Genomic DNA, 16,149 nt, shown 5'->3' on the forward strand with positions numbered 1-16,149 from the left:
CGTCTTCTTTTATTAACCTGAAGAATCGTGAATAATAATGAGTATATAGTTTGACAAGAGCTGTTTGAAAAAGGAGTATGTATGCAAAGGTGACATTATAAGTGACTTGGGTAACTCTGCGAAACGGTGCTTGTCAGTAATGATTATTTTGTCTCTTCAAAAACTCGCACACTAAGGAAAGAGAGAGTGAAAGAGAGTACAGGTGTGACTCAAATTCGCTGCTTTTAATGACCAGGCAGTACAAAGAGTCAGTTAGTCAGTCAGTCAGTCAGTCAGTCGGTCTGTTAGTCAGTCAGTTGCTCATTTGCTTAAGTAAGAGAAGAAGAAATAGATGTTTAATTAAGTCTGAAATGAAACACCATTCTTTTAAGCATAACATAATTCGTGAGTGTGAGTCTTTTTACCCGCATGCTGAAGAAACAAAAGTGAAAGGTATAGTGGTATAAAATCAATATAACTTAATTCGCAGTTCCTACAAACTTCTGTATCAGCTTAGAATAATTACGCAAGCAGCCTAGTAAGGATCTCCAGATGCGAATATTGTAGCTTTCCTTCTTCCCATTACCAAGGCGGCGTCACACCTCAGGGCGCGGGGGTGTACGTCTGGGAGGATTTCCTGGGCCACGGCGTGTGTGTGTGTGTGTGGACACTCTTATCTCGTGCTTTCTTCTCCTGTTTCTTCCTTCTCCTCCTCTTATTTCTCTTCCTTCCTCCCTTCTACCTGCTCCTTCCTCTTCTCTCCTCCTGTACCTCCTACTTCTTTCCCTTTCTGCTTCTTCACACTCTGAGAATATTTACGAAAAATTACATAGTGTGTATGTGTGTGTGTGTGTGTGTGTGCCCTGCCTATGATAAGGGGACGAAGATTCATGTGAATATCTCTCTAAGACAGCAAACATTGTCCCCATACCAAAACCAGGTGAGGGAAACAAGTAGCCTTACCTCAACGATATGCAAAATGATGGAAAGAATACTGCTGACTCGCCTTACCTACAAAACGGGGCACCTACATTTTAGTGTGAACGGTTTTGTTAAACACAGAAGTACTGCCAACTGCCTCTCCAACTACTTCTCTTATCATCAAGCCAAGACAGCAGTGTTCCTCGACATTGAAAAGGCATTTGACAGAGCTCAGCCCCTGACCATCCTCCATGAGCTCACCAAGCTCGGGGTGAAAGGTAGACTACTATCATGGGTGCAGCACTACTTAACCAACAGGAAGGCTCGTGTTGTGCTCCAGGGAGAGGCATCTGACTACATGCACCTGAAAAATGGAACACCACAGGGAGGAGTCCTCAGCCCAACGTTATTTAATATTCTCATGGACGCCCTTGCCAGACTTCCCTATCCACGAGGAACGCAACACATAGGGTATGCTGATGACGTTGTGCTGCAAACGACAGGCAGAGACTCTGTCACCACAATGCAGGACTCTCTCAACCTTCTGGCTGCCAAGTGTGAAGAACTCGGCTTCACCATCTCCCACACCAAGACGAAGGCGATGTCTCACACACGATCCACTCCGCCTACCAAGCTGAGACTGCAGGGCCAGGATTTAGATTGGGTGGCCATCCATCGATATCTTGGCGTCATGGTCACCCGTAATAACACCTGCAAAGCTGAGATTCAGCATTTGAAGGGCAAGTGCCGGGCCAGAAACAAGGTTTTGAAGGCGCTGTCATGGCGTGGAATGGGAGCATCGGGCAGAGTTATAATGAGTGTCTACAAGTCTCTCGTGCGGTCACTCATAGACTATGCCAGCCCTGCTTTACTCAACATGACAAACAATGACGCTATGAGCCTTGAAACCATCCAAAATAGCCCTGGGAGCCCCGAAGTGGACGAAGGTGGACAATTTAAGGAGTGAGGCACAGGTACCTCCGCTTACACAAAGAATAAACACTGTGATCGCCAACCTCCTTATCAAGACTACCATCAGAGGCCACCCAGATCACCTACACACACTTCTCCACAACCACCGTGAGCAGGGGAACCAAGGCAGGTGGTTTAAACGAGCGGTGGAAGCCCTCGACAGCTCTGGGATCACCTGGGGGACATTAATCACCGCTGCCGCCCCTACCGAGGCTCAAACTGCGCCCTCGTGGGAAACGACATGCATCACCACCATCATCAACCCACCACGGAAAAAGAAAATCCTGTGTGCAATGGCAGGACTCCAGCAAGAAGGTCTCCATAACATAAGCGCCGCCCAGGGGGCACACACTGCCACATATTTTACCGACGGATCCACTGATCCGGTGACAGGGCGGTCTGGGACGGCGTATGTATGCAAGACCGACAATGGGCGCGCGGCAGTCTCCGCCATTACCACCACCGCCTCTGCTCGAACAACTGACTTCTCCTCAAACTGAATTAGCTGCAATAGTAATGGCACTTGAACACGCCTACACCTACCACTGCCGGAATGTACTTATTGCCACTGACTCCATGACTGCCATTGCAGCGATGAACAAGCAGGATGGAGAAAACATCACTCAAACTCGAGCCATCTGGAAAACAGCAAGAGCCATCCACAATGCGGGCAGAAGTGTCACTCTTACGTGGATACCATCCCACGTGGGAATCTCAGGAAATGAAGAAGCGGACGCCCTCGCCAAACGGGCAGCCAGTGACGCAACGGTGGCCACAGTCATCCCCAGGACGTTGAATCAGCTGAGAGGAGCAGTTAAAGCCCACGCAGAGAGGCAGCAGCAGCAGGAACAACTCTATCAGGGGAGCGAGAGCGTCAGATGGTTCCGCGCAGGCTGCCCGCCCCCAGCCCGACACTTCCCGAGCCGCCTGTGTGAGGTGGTGACATGCAGGATACGTCTCGGGTACCCTTACCCGTGGCAACTAGGCTTCGCAACATCGGAGGAGGAGACACGATGCCTACTGTGCGGTGCGCCGGAGGGACAGTCTTGAACACTACCTGATGGACTGTGCTCGTCCCTCACACCTCATAAAACAGTGCCCCACACCTTCACCTAAACTACCCGAACTGGCAAAACACTTTATTGCGATTCTGCCACAAACATTAAGGGAATACCCGAAATTTTGTGCAATCAAATGAGACTAGCAAGTTTGTGATAGTGCAGTAACGAATGGTGCCTCAAATATAACTAGTGCCTACAAATGTTGTGATTTTACATTTAATTTATTTATGTATTCAAACATCATCCTGATAAGACTGTCCATCAGGGATTAACAGTCTTTTCTCACAAATTTTATTGTATTTTTTGTGAATAAAAGCATTAAATCTAATCAAATTCTCTCTCTCTCTCTCTCTCTCTCTCTCTCTCTCTCTCTCTCTCTCTCTCTCTCTCTCTCTCTCTCTCTCTCTCTCTCTCTATATATATATATATATATATATATATATATATATATATATATATATATATATATATATAAAACCTAAATTCTGCTGTATTTAGAAAGTGGCAGTTTTGCATAATATTTGGAATAATAACATATGTACGACAATTTTACCAGAAGTACAATAATTTCAACCTGTGTAGTACGATATTATGGCCAAAACAATCTGGCAACGCTGTCAGTGCTGCCTGACAAGGTAAACAATGTGTCGCATCTATGGGTGGTGTTAGTATCCGTCTGTTTCAACTCCCAGCCTGACAGAATTTTTTTTTTTTTTTTTGTGTGTGTGTAACCAGGCCTACACAGTGGCTGCCAAGGCTTACCCATGAATTAAACCTTCTTTAGTTGGTAATGAGGAAGGCGTGGGCTCTAGCAGTGGACACCCGAAGGCAGCAGTGGATGAAAACAAGCAAAATAAAGAAAAGTTTGGCTGTGAGAAGGTGCTAGAAAGCCAGCCATAGTGACGAGGAGGCAGGAAGGTACATCACCACCACCATCACAGGGAAGGTAAGGTCAGGAAGTGTTAGAATAAATTTAGGTAACTTAACGTAACTTTTTAATGAATAACTGAACAATCCACGGTTTTAACTCATTTTAACGCATCTCACCTAACCTCCAGCACAATATATCCCTGTGTCAGCCTCGTCTCGTTGCTAAAAACCGTAAAATTTAACTTAATGAAAATGTAAACAATCTGGGTCCTCTCTATTTATCAGCTATTATCTATCTTATTTGTGAGTGTTTTAAACCAATACTGTCGCAAAGCGGAGCCACATGACCAAGCTTTAATATCCGCTCGTTAGATATACCTGCCATTACTTAATTTAAGTTTGGCGAAGGTTTAAATGAGTGAGAAGGGTTGGTCGTCCCCTCCACTGACCCCCCAGCCGCCATCTTGGATAAGGCTCCCCAGCCCCCTCCGGTTCCAGTATTATTTTTTTTATTTCCTAAGTATTTTATTTCGGCTTATAGCTAAGATTTTATGGTTTGTAAAAATATTTCGTTGTTTTTTAAGTGATTTGAGCGCATGTGTTGCGTGAAAAGTGGTGATTTTGGCGTTGTTTTTGTGTAAATAAGAGGGCCGTTTTCGGCGTATATTTTTACGGTCCCAAAACTAAATTTTTTATTTCAGCCTGTACTAGGTTCTTATTGGTTTTAAAAAATAGTTAGTGTTTTTTTAAGTGTGTTGCCGTCCCGCTCAGTGAAATGCATGCACCGTACACTTGTTTTTATTCGTGTTCAACTTCCAATAATATTGATTTTTTTTTCGGTAGATTTTTTATTTGTGCTTGTAGCTCACTTTAAATGGTTTTAGAAAATAGTTCAGATTTTTTAAAGTGTTTTCCGTTATGTTTAAGCCAGAATGAGTGGACATTTGAACGATTTTAAATGGGGTGAATGTTCCAATAGTTTCCAGATACTTCTTTTTAAATATCTTTAATACTATTGCGTTTTGAAATGTGTTGTTATTTGTGGCATTAGTTAAAATGTGTGGCAAATCTGAATTTATAAAGCATTCCTGCCTAGCTGCGTTTTTTAGAGGGGTCATTTTCAAAATGAAATACGTACGTACGTAAATGACGGTCGCTGTGACGTCATCAACCCCCAGCCGTGACGTCACAAGCCCCCCCCCAGCCGTGACGTTATCAGAGTGGTACCTTCCCTAACTCCCTTCCAGTCCCTCCCAGTAAATATTCAGTGTTTTTTTTTTCAAGGTATTTCAAGGTGTGTGTGTGTGTGTATGTGTGTGTGTGTGTGTGTGTGTGTTGCCTTATTTTTCGTTGTACAGATGGTGATGCAGTGTGTGTTGCTTTGTCTTTCGTTGTACAGATTGTTATGCAGTGTGTGTGTGTGTGTGTGTGTGTGTGTGTTGCCTTATCTTTCGTTGCACAGATGGTGATGCAGTGTGTGTGTGTGTGTGTGTGTGTGTGTGTGTGTGTGTGTTGCCTTGTCTTTCGTTGTACAGATGCTTATGCAGTGATGCAGTGTGTGTGTGTGTGTGTGTGTGTGTGTGTTGCCTTGTCTTTCGTTGTACATATGCTTATGCAGTGATGCAGTGTGTGTGTGTGTGTGTGTGTGTGTGTGTGTGTGTGTGTGTGTTGCATTGTCTTTCGTTGTACATATGCTTAAGCAGTATGTGTGTGTGTGTGTGTGTGTTGCCTTGTCTTTCGTTGTACATATGCTTAAGCAGTGTGTGTGTGTGTGTGTGTGTGTGTGTGTGTGTGTGTGTGTGTGTGTTGCCTTGTCTTTCGTTGTACATATGCTTATGCAGTGATGCAGTGTGTGTGTGTGTGTGTGTGTGTGTGTGTGTGTGTGTTGCCTTGTCTTTCGTTGTACATATGCTTATGCAGTGTGTGTGTGTGTGTGTGTGTGTGTGTGTTGCCTTGTCTTTCGTTGTACATATGCTTATGCAGTGTGTGTGTGTGTGTGTGTGTGTGTGTGTGTGTGTGTGTGTGTGTGTGTGTGTGTGTTGCCTTGTCTTTCGTTGTACATATGCTTATGCAGTGTGTGTGTGTGTGTGTGTGTGTGTGTGTGTGTGTGTGTGTGTGTGTGTTGCCTTGTCTTTCGTTGTACATATGCTTATGCAGTGTGTGTGTGTGTGTGTGTGTGTGTGTGTGTGTGTGTGTGTGTGTGTGTGTGTGTGTGTGTTGCCTTGTCTTTCGTTGTACATATGCTTATGCAGTGTGTGTGTGTGTGTGTGTGTGTGTGTGTGTGTGTGTGTGTGTGTGTGTGTTGTCTTGTCTTTCGTTGTACATATTCTTATGCAGTGTGTGTGTGTGTGTGTGTGTGTGTGTGTGTGTGTGTGTGTGTGTGTGTGTGTGTGTGTGTGTGTGTGTGTGTGTGAAAGAAACCCTAGATAAACATGGGCTTACTAAAAAGTGTGTGGCATTTACAGGTGACAACTGCAATACAATGTTTGGAGGACTCAAGCGTAACGAAGAAGGGAATAATGTGTATGCAAATCTGAAGATGTTGGAAAAGTCATTGATTGGAGTAGGTTGCCCAGCACATATTCTGAATAACTGTGTCCATCATGGAGCAGAAAGAATGGATATTGATATTGAAAATATTATCAGTAAGATTTATCAGTATTTTCATATCTACACAGTTCGCTCTGAAAAACTAAAGGAGTATTGTGAATTTGCTGAGGTTGAGTACAGGGAACTTCTCTCTCAAAGTAAGAGTTGTTGGCTGTCACTATTTCCTGGCATCACAAGGCTGATAGAGATGTTTCCTGCTCTTAAGTCCTTCTTTCTTTCACAAGAGCAACCACCAACAGTAATAAAAAAAAATCTTTGAAAATGAAATGAGTGAGATTACCTCTGGCACATGCACTCTTCAATGGCTATATTTCACACACACATTCAAACAATTGAAAAGGAAAGTAACTCTGTTGTAGAAGTGCTGACAAATTTGGAGTCTGTGTGTAAAGTACTTGCAGAAAGAAAGAACCAGCATTTCATGTCTTTAAAAGTTAAAGGACTAATTGCTCAGAAGCGCACAGAAGGAAAAGAAGAGTGTAACAGGTTCTGTGTTGAAGTAGTTAACCTGTACAACAGATGCTCAGAGTACTTAGCTAAGTGGATGAAACCACTGGAAGAGTTCTCTTGTTTCAAGTGGATGGTCTTGAGTGAAATGCCAAACTGGACTGATGTGGAACCTTGTGTTGTATACTTGATAGACAAGGGAATAGAGCTTGATGATGTAAAGTGCTTTGACCAAGTTTGTAACTTGAGGCAGTTTGTAGAAAGGAACAAGAATGATGAAGACTTCAGTAAATTACCAGCACATAAAAAAATGGACCAGATACTTTGAAGCATCAAAGAATATTGAATGCCACTCAGAACTGCTCAGAATTGCACAATTCTTTTTTGCTGTAACATCCCACAATGCTAATGTGGAGCGAGTCTTTTTGCTGATGCAAAGTCAGTGGATGAAGGAAAGGAACAAGCTGAGTGTTGATACAATGAAAGGTATTCTGACTGTACAGTACAACTACTGAGAGACCTCTTATGTTGACTTCTTCAACTTTTTAAAGTCCAACAAGGAACTACTTAAAAATATAAGATCTACAGAAAAATATGCATCGGCACATCAAGCAACACACGCAGTGGTTGAAGAAGAGTTAGAAGACAGCAACTAAGCTAAGTGGAAAAATGGAATTCAAGATTATCAGCCATATGCAAAGGTAAATAAGTTGAGTTTCTTTTAATTAATTTACATGTTTTCCAGTATCATATCAGGACCATAATCAGGTGTTAGTGAAGGTGTCCAGAATTTTGATAGTTCATATATGGCAACCCTAGGCTGAGTTGGCCAAACTTCAGAAATACAGGAAGGATTAGCGGTGATGATTGCAGGCTGCCACCACCCAAACACCTACTCTAACTCCAAAACACCCACAAAACACACCTGAATACCTCAAAACACACCAGAACATTTCAAAACCTCAATAACACACCTAACCACACCTGAAACACCTCACAATACCTTAAACACCCAGAAAACACATCCTACCATTACTCTAACATCCAAAACACCCTCAACACTACATTAAAACATTCCCAGACACCCTGCAACACCTTACAACACCCTAAACACCCCAAGCAGCACTTGCAATTCAAAGTGTTGTCAATACTATCAGTTTGTCTACATGTCAGCAAAATGTGAAGGGTTATTTATTGCCTCTTGAGATGTCATCACCATTCTATGCATGGCTAATCTGCTGCCCCAATTGATGATTTTTGTATATTTTTTTTTTATTGTTTGTTTACTTATTTATATATTGTCTCTTAACTCCTTAAATCCATCTGTCTGGCAGCTTTGTCTTACCAGATACATTTGCTAACCTCCTGAATCACATCCCACAGATAATGTTGCTGCTGGGGAAGCTGGTGATGGTACCCGGCCAGCTAGTACACACCAGTGAGATGGTGGTGGTGGTGCTGTTGAGGGACAGCTGCTTTGCCGAGAGTAATGTCAAGCAGGCCGCCCACACAGTTAGCAGGAGGATCAGGGGTGAGGCAGAAAAAGAGAGAGAGGTGACAGAGTGAGTGTGTGTGTTTGTGTAAGAGAGAGAGAGAGAGAGAGAGAGAGAGAGAGAGAGAGAGAGACTATGAGAAAGAAAGGATAAAGGTGTTAGTCTTTGTATATAAGAGAGGAGGAAAGAGAGATTCTAAGGCTGTGTGAGAGAGAGATTGCAATGCTGTGTGTGAGAGAGAGATAGAGACTTTGTAGGGAATATGTTATGTAATAAGATGTGTAGTGTGTTCAGATAATTTGAAGTGAAATGTGTCGTGAAACACATGTGCAGAGTACCAGTGATGGGCCATTCTCACTGAGGCAGGGTGAAAGTGAGTACTTTGTGTGCCATATTAATCTGTGTTGTGTGGGATTTTCTGTATATGTAACTGGCATTATGTTCACTAATAAGCAAACCTTGTGTGTGGGAGCCTTTGTCACTATGTGTATTGTAACGTGAGTGGGTAAAACTATTTCTGGCCATGTATCTCTACAAATTTCTTTTCCTTACTGGTTCTTGAAATGTGAAGATGAACCATATTTTCATGATTTGTTTCTTCTGCCTTAAGATGTTTTCATTATACCTTTAAAGGTATATTAAAAATTCTCACTGTTATCTAACTTGTAACTCATTTCTTAAGAACATAAGAAAATAAGAGAAGCCACAGGAGGCTGTCATGGCTACCCGTGGCAGGCCCTGTATGAAACACACCTGCCTACGTCCACCGGTCATCCCCATTCATAAATCTGTCCGTTTTTTTAAACTCTCGTATTGACTATACACTAATGTTTCACTATATTTATAATTTAATTTTGTGCAGTTGTTGCTTTGCAGTTAACAAAATGGTTCTTTTTACAGCTTGTGTTGTGGTAAAGTGGCTAGCAGCATGAAGGGAGGCACAGCTCAGATCATCTCCCCCTGGCCCAAGATTCACAGCTGTTGGTGGAGCATGTCAGCTTCTGTGATGGGCAGGGTGAATAAGTATTTTAACATGTTGTGGGAGTAATGAGAGTTTACACAAGGTTTATAATTGCTGTTAACCACTTGAGCAGTATAGTTGTGGGGTGTGGGAAAAGTGTAACATGTCAGGTGTGACACTGAAGTAGATAAGCTATTTTGTTGTGGTAACATTGTCAATGGAGGTGATAGCATTAGTATTAATATGCTGATTATGATAGTAAAAGTATGCAAACAATGCATAACACTTTCCATATTAACAGGGACACCATCTGCAGTTTGCACCGGACAGCTTAACAGTCTGGCAGGAGGACCATCACAGTATCACTGTAGTTGATGCTGAGAGCAGCATGTTATCTGCCTCCTAAGATGCTGCAATATTGTAATGCACATCAGTGACATGCTTTGCTCAGTGTGAGAGCTGAGAGTGTTAAGGGGCATGGATAAGCATGAATAGGCGCAGACACTCTTCCAGGGGGGCGTGAGCACAGGACAGGAGGGAAAAAAGTTGCAGAATATCACACTTACTGGCTATTAGTACAAATGAGATGCAGCTGTTATGCCTTCCTTCTATCTGTCTGTGTATCTATCTGATTCTATCTGTCCATCTATTTGATTCTGTCTATTCATCTGTGGTGGCATAGTTGCGAGGGTTTGAGTGTGTGGCACAGGGAGGAAGGGGGGCCCAAACTGCATTGAACCAGCTTTGGGGGGGCTCAGCCTGCAAAAGGTTGATGTAGACAGTAATAGTAAATTGTTTTATTTTGAAAGTTAAAAATACAAGTTTGAATACTGAGTTTGTGGGCTGTATACTACATAGAAGTGTGGAGGAGCACTGTGTGGAAGTAGAGGCAAGGCTCTGTGCCTCCATGGAGAAAGTTCTCCTGAGGAACAGAGTCTCCCAAACTTTGTTATTGTAATTACATCATCACAACTTTGTGACTTCCTTGCATTTGTGTTCCAGCAACCTCACCAAAACTGTTCATCTCTGCACATCAAATTGAGAGTGTACTACACCCTCAAGTGGAGAAATGAGTAGACAGGGAGGAGGAAAGGGAAAAATAGATAGTTGATTTCATTAAATCCCTAAGTTCTTCAGTTTGTTTTCCACAGGTGTCAACAAGGCTTATTCTAAGGTTTATCATTTTATTTAATTGCCTTAGTGAATCTCTCTCTCTCTCTCTCTCTCTCTCTCTCTCTCTCTCTCTCTCTCTCTCTCTCTCTCTCTCTCTCTCTCTCTCTCTCTCTCTCTCTCTCTCTCTCTCTCTCTCTCTCTCTCTCTCTCTCTCTCTCTCTCTCTCTCTCTCTCTCTCTCTCTCTCTCTCTCTCGTTGTAATATGTAATACCTGCCCCAATATTTGTTGCATGTGCTGTAAGACAAAACAGGTTAGTGTGAATTTCTTTAAAGATAAAATAGTGTACATAATTCTGCAGGTGTTTTCAGTACCATAAATGACTCTTCTCTTAAATCTTTCTTGGGTTACATATCATTTCTTTTGTTTCCTGCAGTGCCCTTACAGTGTGATAGTACAAGCTTCTGCTTGGTTTGTGTGTTTCCTTCTGCTGTGCATGACACGTGATGGTGGTGGTGGTGGTGGCTCTTGGTGTTGTCCAGTGCTACACATGCATGCTCTTAATGCACAGTGTGTTGGTGGTGCCCTGTGCTTTACATGCTTTCTTTAAAATAGTCATGGTCTTTGTGTAATTTTTTGTATAGTGTTGCATAACTTGTTCCTGCTGTGCATCACTGTCTGATGGACATGTTAGTGTTTCCATGGTGTTTGCATGTAAAACTAACACTTTTGCTGACCTTTGTCCTTTATAGTAAAGCTTTTAGAAAGATTTCATTTAACTCATGCTTTCTTGACTATTGCAATGTATTGCACCATTGTGTTTGACGTGTTTTGGATGTTGGTTATACTAACTATACTTCAAGATGTAGTATGAATATGAATAAAACTTGAATACCATACTCAATGTGTTGTATTTCCTTGTGAAGGAAAAGCTGAGAACAATATTATTCATTCATAAAATAATTACTAACCAGTAACTATTCCCTTACTGAAGGTAGTAAAAATTAAATGAAATAACATACTTTGGTTCGGGCTTCATGTACCTTGTCTCTTTAAGGCTTGCTGACGAAGGCGTGGAAATTGAAAAGGAGGGAAAGAAAGAAGGAGGTAAATCACTGTATGAGAGAGAGAGAGAGAGAGAGAGAGTGATCCTACACTTATTATATAATCACCTCTTTAGTAGATTCAACATAAAGTCGATTAAACGTTTAAGAATCATAAAAATTACAAGCTCTAGAACACTTAGATATTCAATTACTGTACCAACCTTCTCCGTATAAACCATCTATATTGTCTAAAAACTGAAATGTTAATGGCTATTAGAAAATAAGTAATCGGTTAGCAAGAGAGAGGGAAAAAAAAAAGATATTAGAGCTATTGGAATATCTGAGTATACCAAACAAGTGGATCCGAACTAGTAGACAGGAGATTTGATTATAAAAGTGACAGTAAATGAGATTAAACTTTATAAAGCAGCGCCTCTCTTTCTATAGTTGTCCAGTTTATTGTGAGGAAGATAATTACTCATGGTTATAAAGCCATATATATAATTTTAGGAGAGTAGTTCATTTGTAGCTATAGGCAGGAAGATGTTTTCAATAGTTTGGGATTAAAATTCCCTCTTTTTCTCCCAGATAGATTGGCTCCGTTTTCTCTCGCTAGCAGACACCAATCGTTCTCCCCAGGAATGCGTACCAGATTGCCTTATTTATTTTGAATATGTGGCTCAGAAAGTGCCCACAAAGATATTGGTACAACTTTATGTGACGAATTTAAACTTATTATACGTAATTTGTAACATTATCGAGTAAACTAAGGCGTGTCACCATGACCTACTTTGATTGCCGTACGCATTCTATCTGGCGAAAACTGCTAGTTCTGGGATATATAACCACTTGTTATAAATAAATGAAGGCAAAACGAGTTGTCAGTAAATATTCATTTCACTTAAAACATTATATTAGTTAATCCTATTGTAAAAAGAGTATTAAAGAAAAGGATTTAAATTGATGTTAAGAAAGACTGTCACATGACGGCCAAGTTGGGAGGTTGTATATGTGTGAAAGTGAAGTGTACAGGGTGGCCCAGAGACCTAGTTTTTACTTTCCACCTGGCCAGGAGCTTGAGTGTGACAGGCAGGACACGGGAGGGCCTTGGGAGGTGCGCGGGACGCTGTGGGACAGACAGAATAAGGCGTCATGTCGGTGGCGATGAGAACAGACTCTCGCCTGCCCGTCACCTCCATGGTGGACGGGGAGGGGGTTGACTGCTCCTCGTTGGCCCTCCCGCCCCCGCCCGTGCACGCCCACCCGCCCACCAATGGCATAGGCATGGAGGCCGAAGTGATAGAGAGAGTCTCTCCCAGCCAGGTGACTCCGGTATCCTCCGACACTCTCTCCTCCTCACCTGACACTCAGCCAGGTAAAGACCCAGGTAACAACCCACGCCCATGCCCACCCCAGGCCGCCCACAGGTGCACGGGCACGCCGCACCTCGGGCTGGCCTGGTGCTGGTGCGAGCTGTGGCCAATCAATATACAATGAAATAAATTATATTTTGTTAGTGAAACTCAATTTTCTGTAAGCATTTAGGATCCTTTACTTTGGACACTGAGGGTTGCCCCGCGGTAGGCCCAGACTGAGAGGGGCGTGACTAGGCCTACTGTCGGGCTCAACAGGGGCAGTGGGTGCCATGGGCTGACCCCCGTGGCACCTGTTGGGACGCGGCGAGCACATGGTTCCAGGGGAGGTTTGGGCCAGACGTCAGCCCGGGTGGGTGGCGCGACTCGTCTCGCTTCAGTCTTATTTTGGTATGTCGACTACTGTGTCTCGATCCAAGGCGGCGACTGTAGGGCGACCAATGCATGTCTGGGCGTCTGTGAGGCTTGGATGTGTGTGTGTGTGCGTGTATGTAGTGTTAGTCTTAGTGGCACACACACACACACACACACACACACCGCTGCCCCTCATGATGCCTCTCGCCTCATGCTCTCCGTAATGAAGCGGCAGCTGAGACGCAGATTGAAAAAATTAGCTCCCCTGGCCACTCTATCATTTTATCTGTGGCCCAGGAAGCGTGTGGAGGTGTCGCTGGGGAGGAAAGGACATTTTTTGTGTTTGTATGAACTAAATGTGCCTGGCATCGCATTGCAAGGAGGGCGGCGGGTTGCATGTAGCCGGCGTGCAGGCGTTGAGATGAAGCCTCTTCGGTATGGGCGAGTGGCGGCAGGGAGCCAGGCGCGCCAGCTTGCTCAAATAACACCCTTTTAATCCTTCATCCCAGCCCGCCATTGATACCCGTTTGTCCATTGATATTTACGGGACATAATCATCTCGTTTCCTATCCTGAAAATCATGTTAATCAGTAAAACACGCATGTCTAAAACGTGACCAACGACTGGGCTGCATGTTGCCACGTTTCACCGACCCACTGACTCAGTACACTTGACCCACTTCCCGTGTACGATGGCAACGTCGCCTGGCGCGCGACTGCCACAAGTCGCTGGAATATCAATACACCACTGACTACACCAACAGGAAACTTTTACCTGTTCACCGAGCCGAGGACACCGAGCCCCGGGAAATAGAATCCTGCGTGGGAGAGAAATCATGAACCTTGAGCGGGTGAGGGAAGAAGAGAGGCTGAGTGCGGCATATAGAGAAAGGGCGAGATGCTGTCATGCAAGAGGCGGTGCACAGTCGCTCAGTTTAGGCAGACAAGACGCATCATTCTGGCAAGCTCCCCTGAACCCTGGGGCGACTGAATACAACTCGCCTTGCAATGTACTGCAGTGTAGGAGTATTAGAATCCTTATTTATATGAGAAGGATGATTGGATTCCTGTTTTAAGGGTGTAGGATGCGTGTAACTAGGGGAAGGAGGTGAGGACGTGCATGGCAGGAGGACTCGGCAGCCAGGACCCGTTACTGAGTGTTGTTCCATCCGTTACTCGGCCAGAAAACTTGATAAGCCAGAAATCTTGTTCCCTTCAGAGTCAGGCGGGACGCAGACAGTCGCGCGTTGCCTCGTCTTGTACGTAAAAGCCGCTCGGGGGGGAATAAGAGAAAAATATATATTCTCCACGTAAAAGATGACTCAGACATTTTTTCTTTCTCCTCTCTATCACTGAAGGAGAAAAATAAAAGGAATGAATTGGTTCGAGTAAGAGTTTCAAGTTTCTAGTATTGCAAGGGAACCGGTTATTCTTTATTTTTATTTATTTATTTATTTTTTTGCCATGTTACTCTTACATTTATTCATCGAGAGTAACGACTATTCTCCTATGCTTTTCAATGTATTTATAGTCCTTAATGGTGAGGGAAGGACAACATTAGAAGTATGAGGTGGTTCTAAGAGCTAAATTAGGATTGCAAAGAACTGCCACCTCCATTTTATTGTTGCTTTTCTTGTATTTAGTGATGCATTGAATATTTTTAGGCTCGAGTGAAGATAAACCGGCCTAAATATTTTTGGGGAAGGAGTAGGCTATGGTAGATTAGGTTAGGATGTCACACTCCAACCCAAACTAACTTAATCTAATCTGTCTTGTATCCTGTCCTGTCCATCCTAACACAATATAACCTAACAATACCCACACTAAAATTATTTCTTTATATTATCTACCGTTTTTTTTTTAATCCTATCTTATCCTACCTTAACATATCCTATCATATTCCAACCCAATCTAACCTTACTAAACCCACATTCCAAAAGAGGCAGTCATTTCTTCCTGTTATTCGCCTCTTTCATGCTTTTTATCAACCGTAATGGGACGGATAAGATAGAAGACCAATGAATCGATCTTTTAGCTGAGTGAGGGAGTGGCGGTGGTGACTGGCTGGCTGACTGGCATAGAGAAGTGCTATTACTGATTTAGGAAGGTAAGGTACAGCAATATCGTGATCATACGGCAAAAAATAGAGACAGAAAGATATACAGTAACTTGAATGAAATTTTTACCGTGCTCCCGTCTGGAATTGAAGAGCGCTTTGAATTTGATAGATTCTTTAGGTTGAGATTTAACTGATTAGAGAGTTAATTGAGGGAAAATGTGTAATAGTAAGAATAGAAGATATCTACTGAGATTCTTGCCTGAAGTCTGACAATTCATAGGTTCTTTAGATTCTTAATGTATGAAACGAGTTTAAACTGAGGGGGGGGGATAACAGTGGAAATAAGAACCAAAAAGAAAAAAAAAACATACGGAAGAAATATAACAGTAGAACCAAGGAAGAAAAGATGAAGAAATATATAACACCATTGATCAGAAAAAAAATAGGAAAAAAAAAGAGAAAATAGAAGAAAAAATACATGAAAAAATACAACAGTGGAACTAAAACTAAGAACAAAAGGTTAGATTATACCCGGATTCCTGAACGAGACAATGCTTGGGTGGTCTGAGGCTTGGCGGGTCGAGGCGGTCCGAAGAGTGGTGGTCTGGGCAGCGGCTTCAGACCCACCGCTTCGAAACCCTGACGAATGATTAGCCAGCCTGAGGGATATTTGAGTCTTGCAGCTGTCTTATTTGAATACCATTATGTGTAGGAATACCTTTGTGTGTGTGTGTGTGTGTGTGTGTGTGTGTGTGTGTGTGTGTGTGTTGCTTATATGCTTTTGTTGTCGTGTGTTTATGAGTGGGAGTGTCAAGAACGTATTTTGAATTTTAAAAAGGCTATAATTTGAATGCTAGAAGAGACGTTATTTTGAATTAAGAATAAAGAACGTA

At 42.9% G+C, this 16,149-nt stretch overlaps 1 protein-coding gene and 1 long non-coding RNA gene across 3 annotated transcripts in view; both read left to right on the plus strand.

Annotated features, from left to right (window-relative positions):
- The first annotated feature begins 3,567 nt into the window (after positions 1-3,567).
- Positions 3,568-11,324, plus strand: LOC135090524 (uncharacterized). The gene is made up of 5 exons (XR_010262030.1): positions 3,568-3,879; positions 6,269-7,561; positions 8,244-8,391; positions 9,254-9,368; positions 9,616-11,324. It is a non-coding gene; the product is annotated as an uncharacterized LOC135090524 (long non-coding RNA).
- A 1,130-nt stretch (positions 11,325-12,454) lies between these two features.
- Positions 12,455-16,149, plus strand: part of LOC135090525 (nuclear hormone receptor FTZ-F1-like) — an 82,292-nt gene continuing 78,597 nt past the window's right edge. For both annotated transcript variants that reach the window (XM_063987339.1, XM_063987340.1), the window contains exon 1: positions 12,455-12,846. In XM_063987339.1, coding sequence (XP_063843409.1) covers positions 12,624-12,846 — 223 coding nt within the window. In that variant the 5' untranslated portion in view covers positions 12,455-12,623. The remainder of the gene's footprint in view (positions 12,847-16,149) is intronic.

This window comes from Scylla paramamosain, chromosome 35 (genome assembly GCF_035594125.1).
Source record: "Scylla paramamosain isolate STU-SP2022 chromosome 35, ASM3559412v1, whole genome shotgun sequence".
Classification (NCBI taxonomy): domain Eukaryota; kingdom Metazoa; phylum Arthropoda; class Malacostraca; order Decapoda; family Portunidae; genus Scylla; species Scylla paramamosain.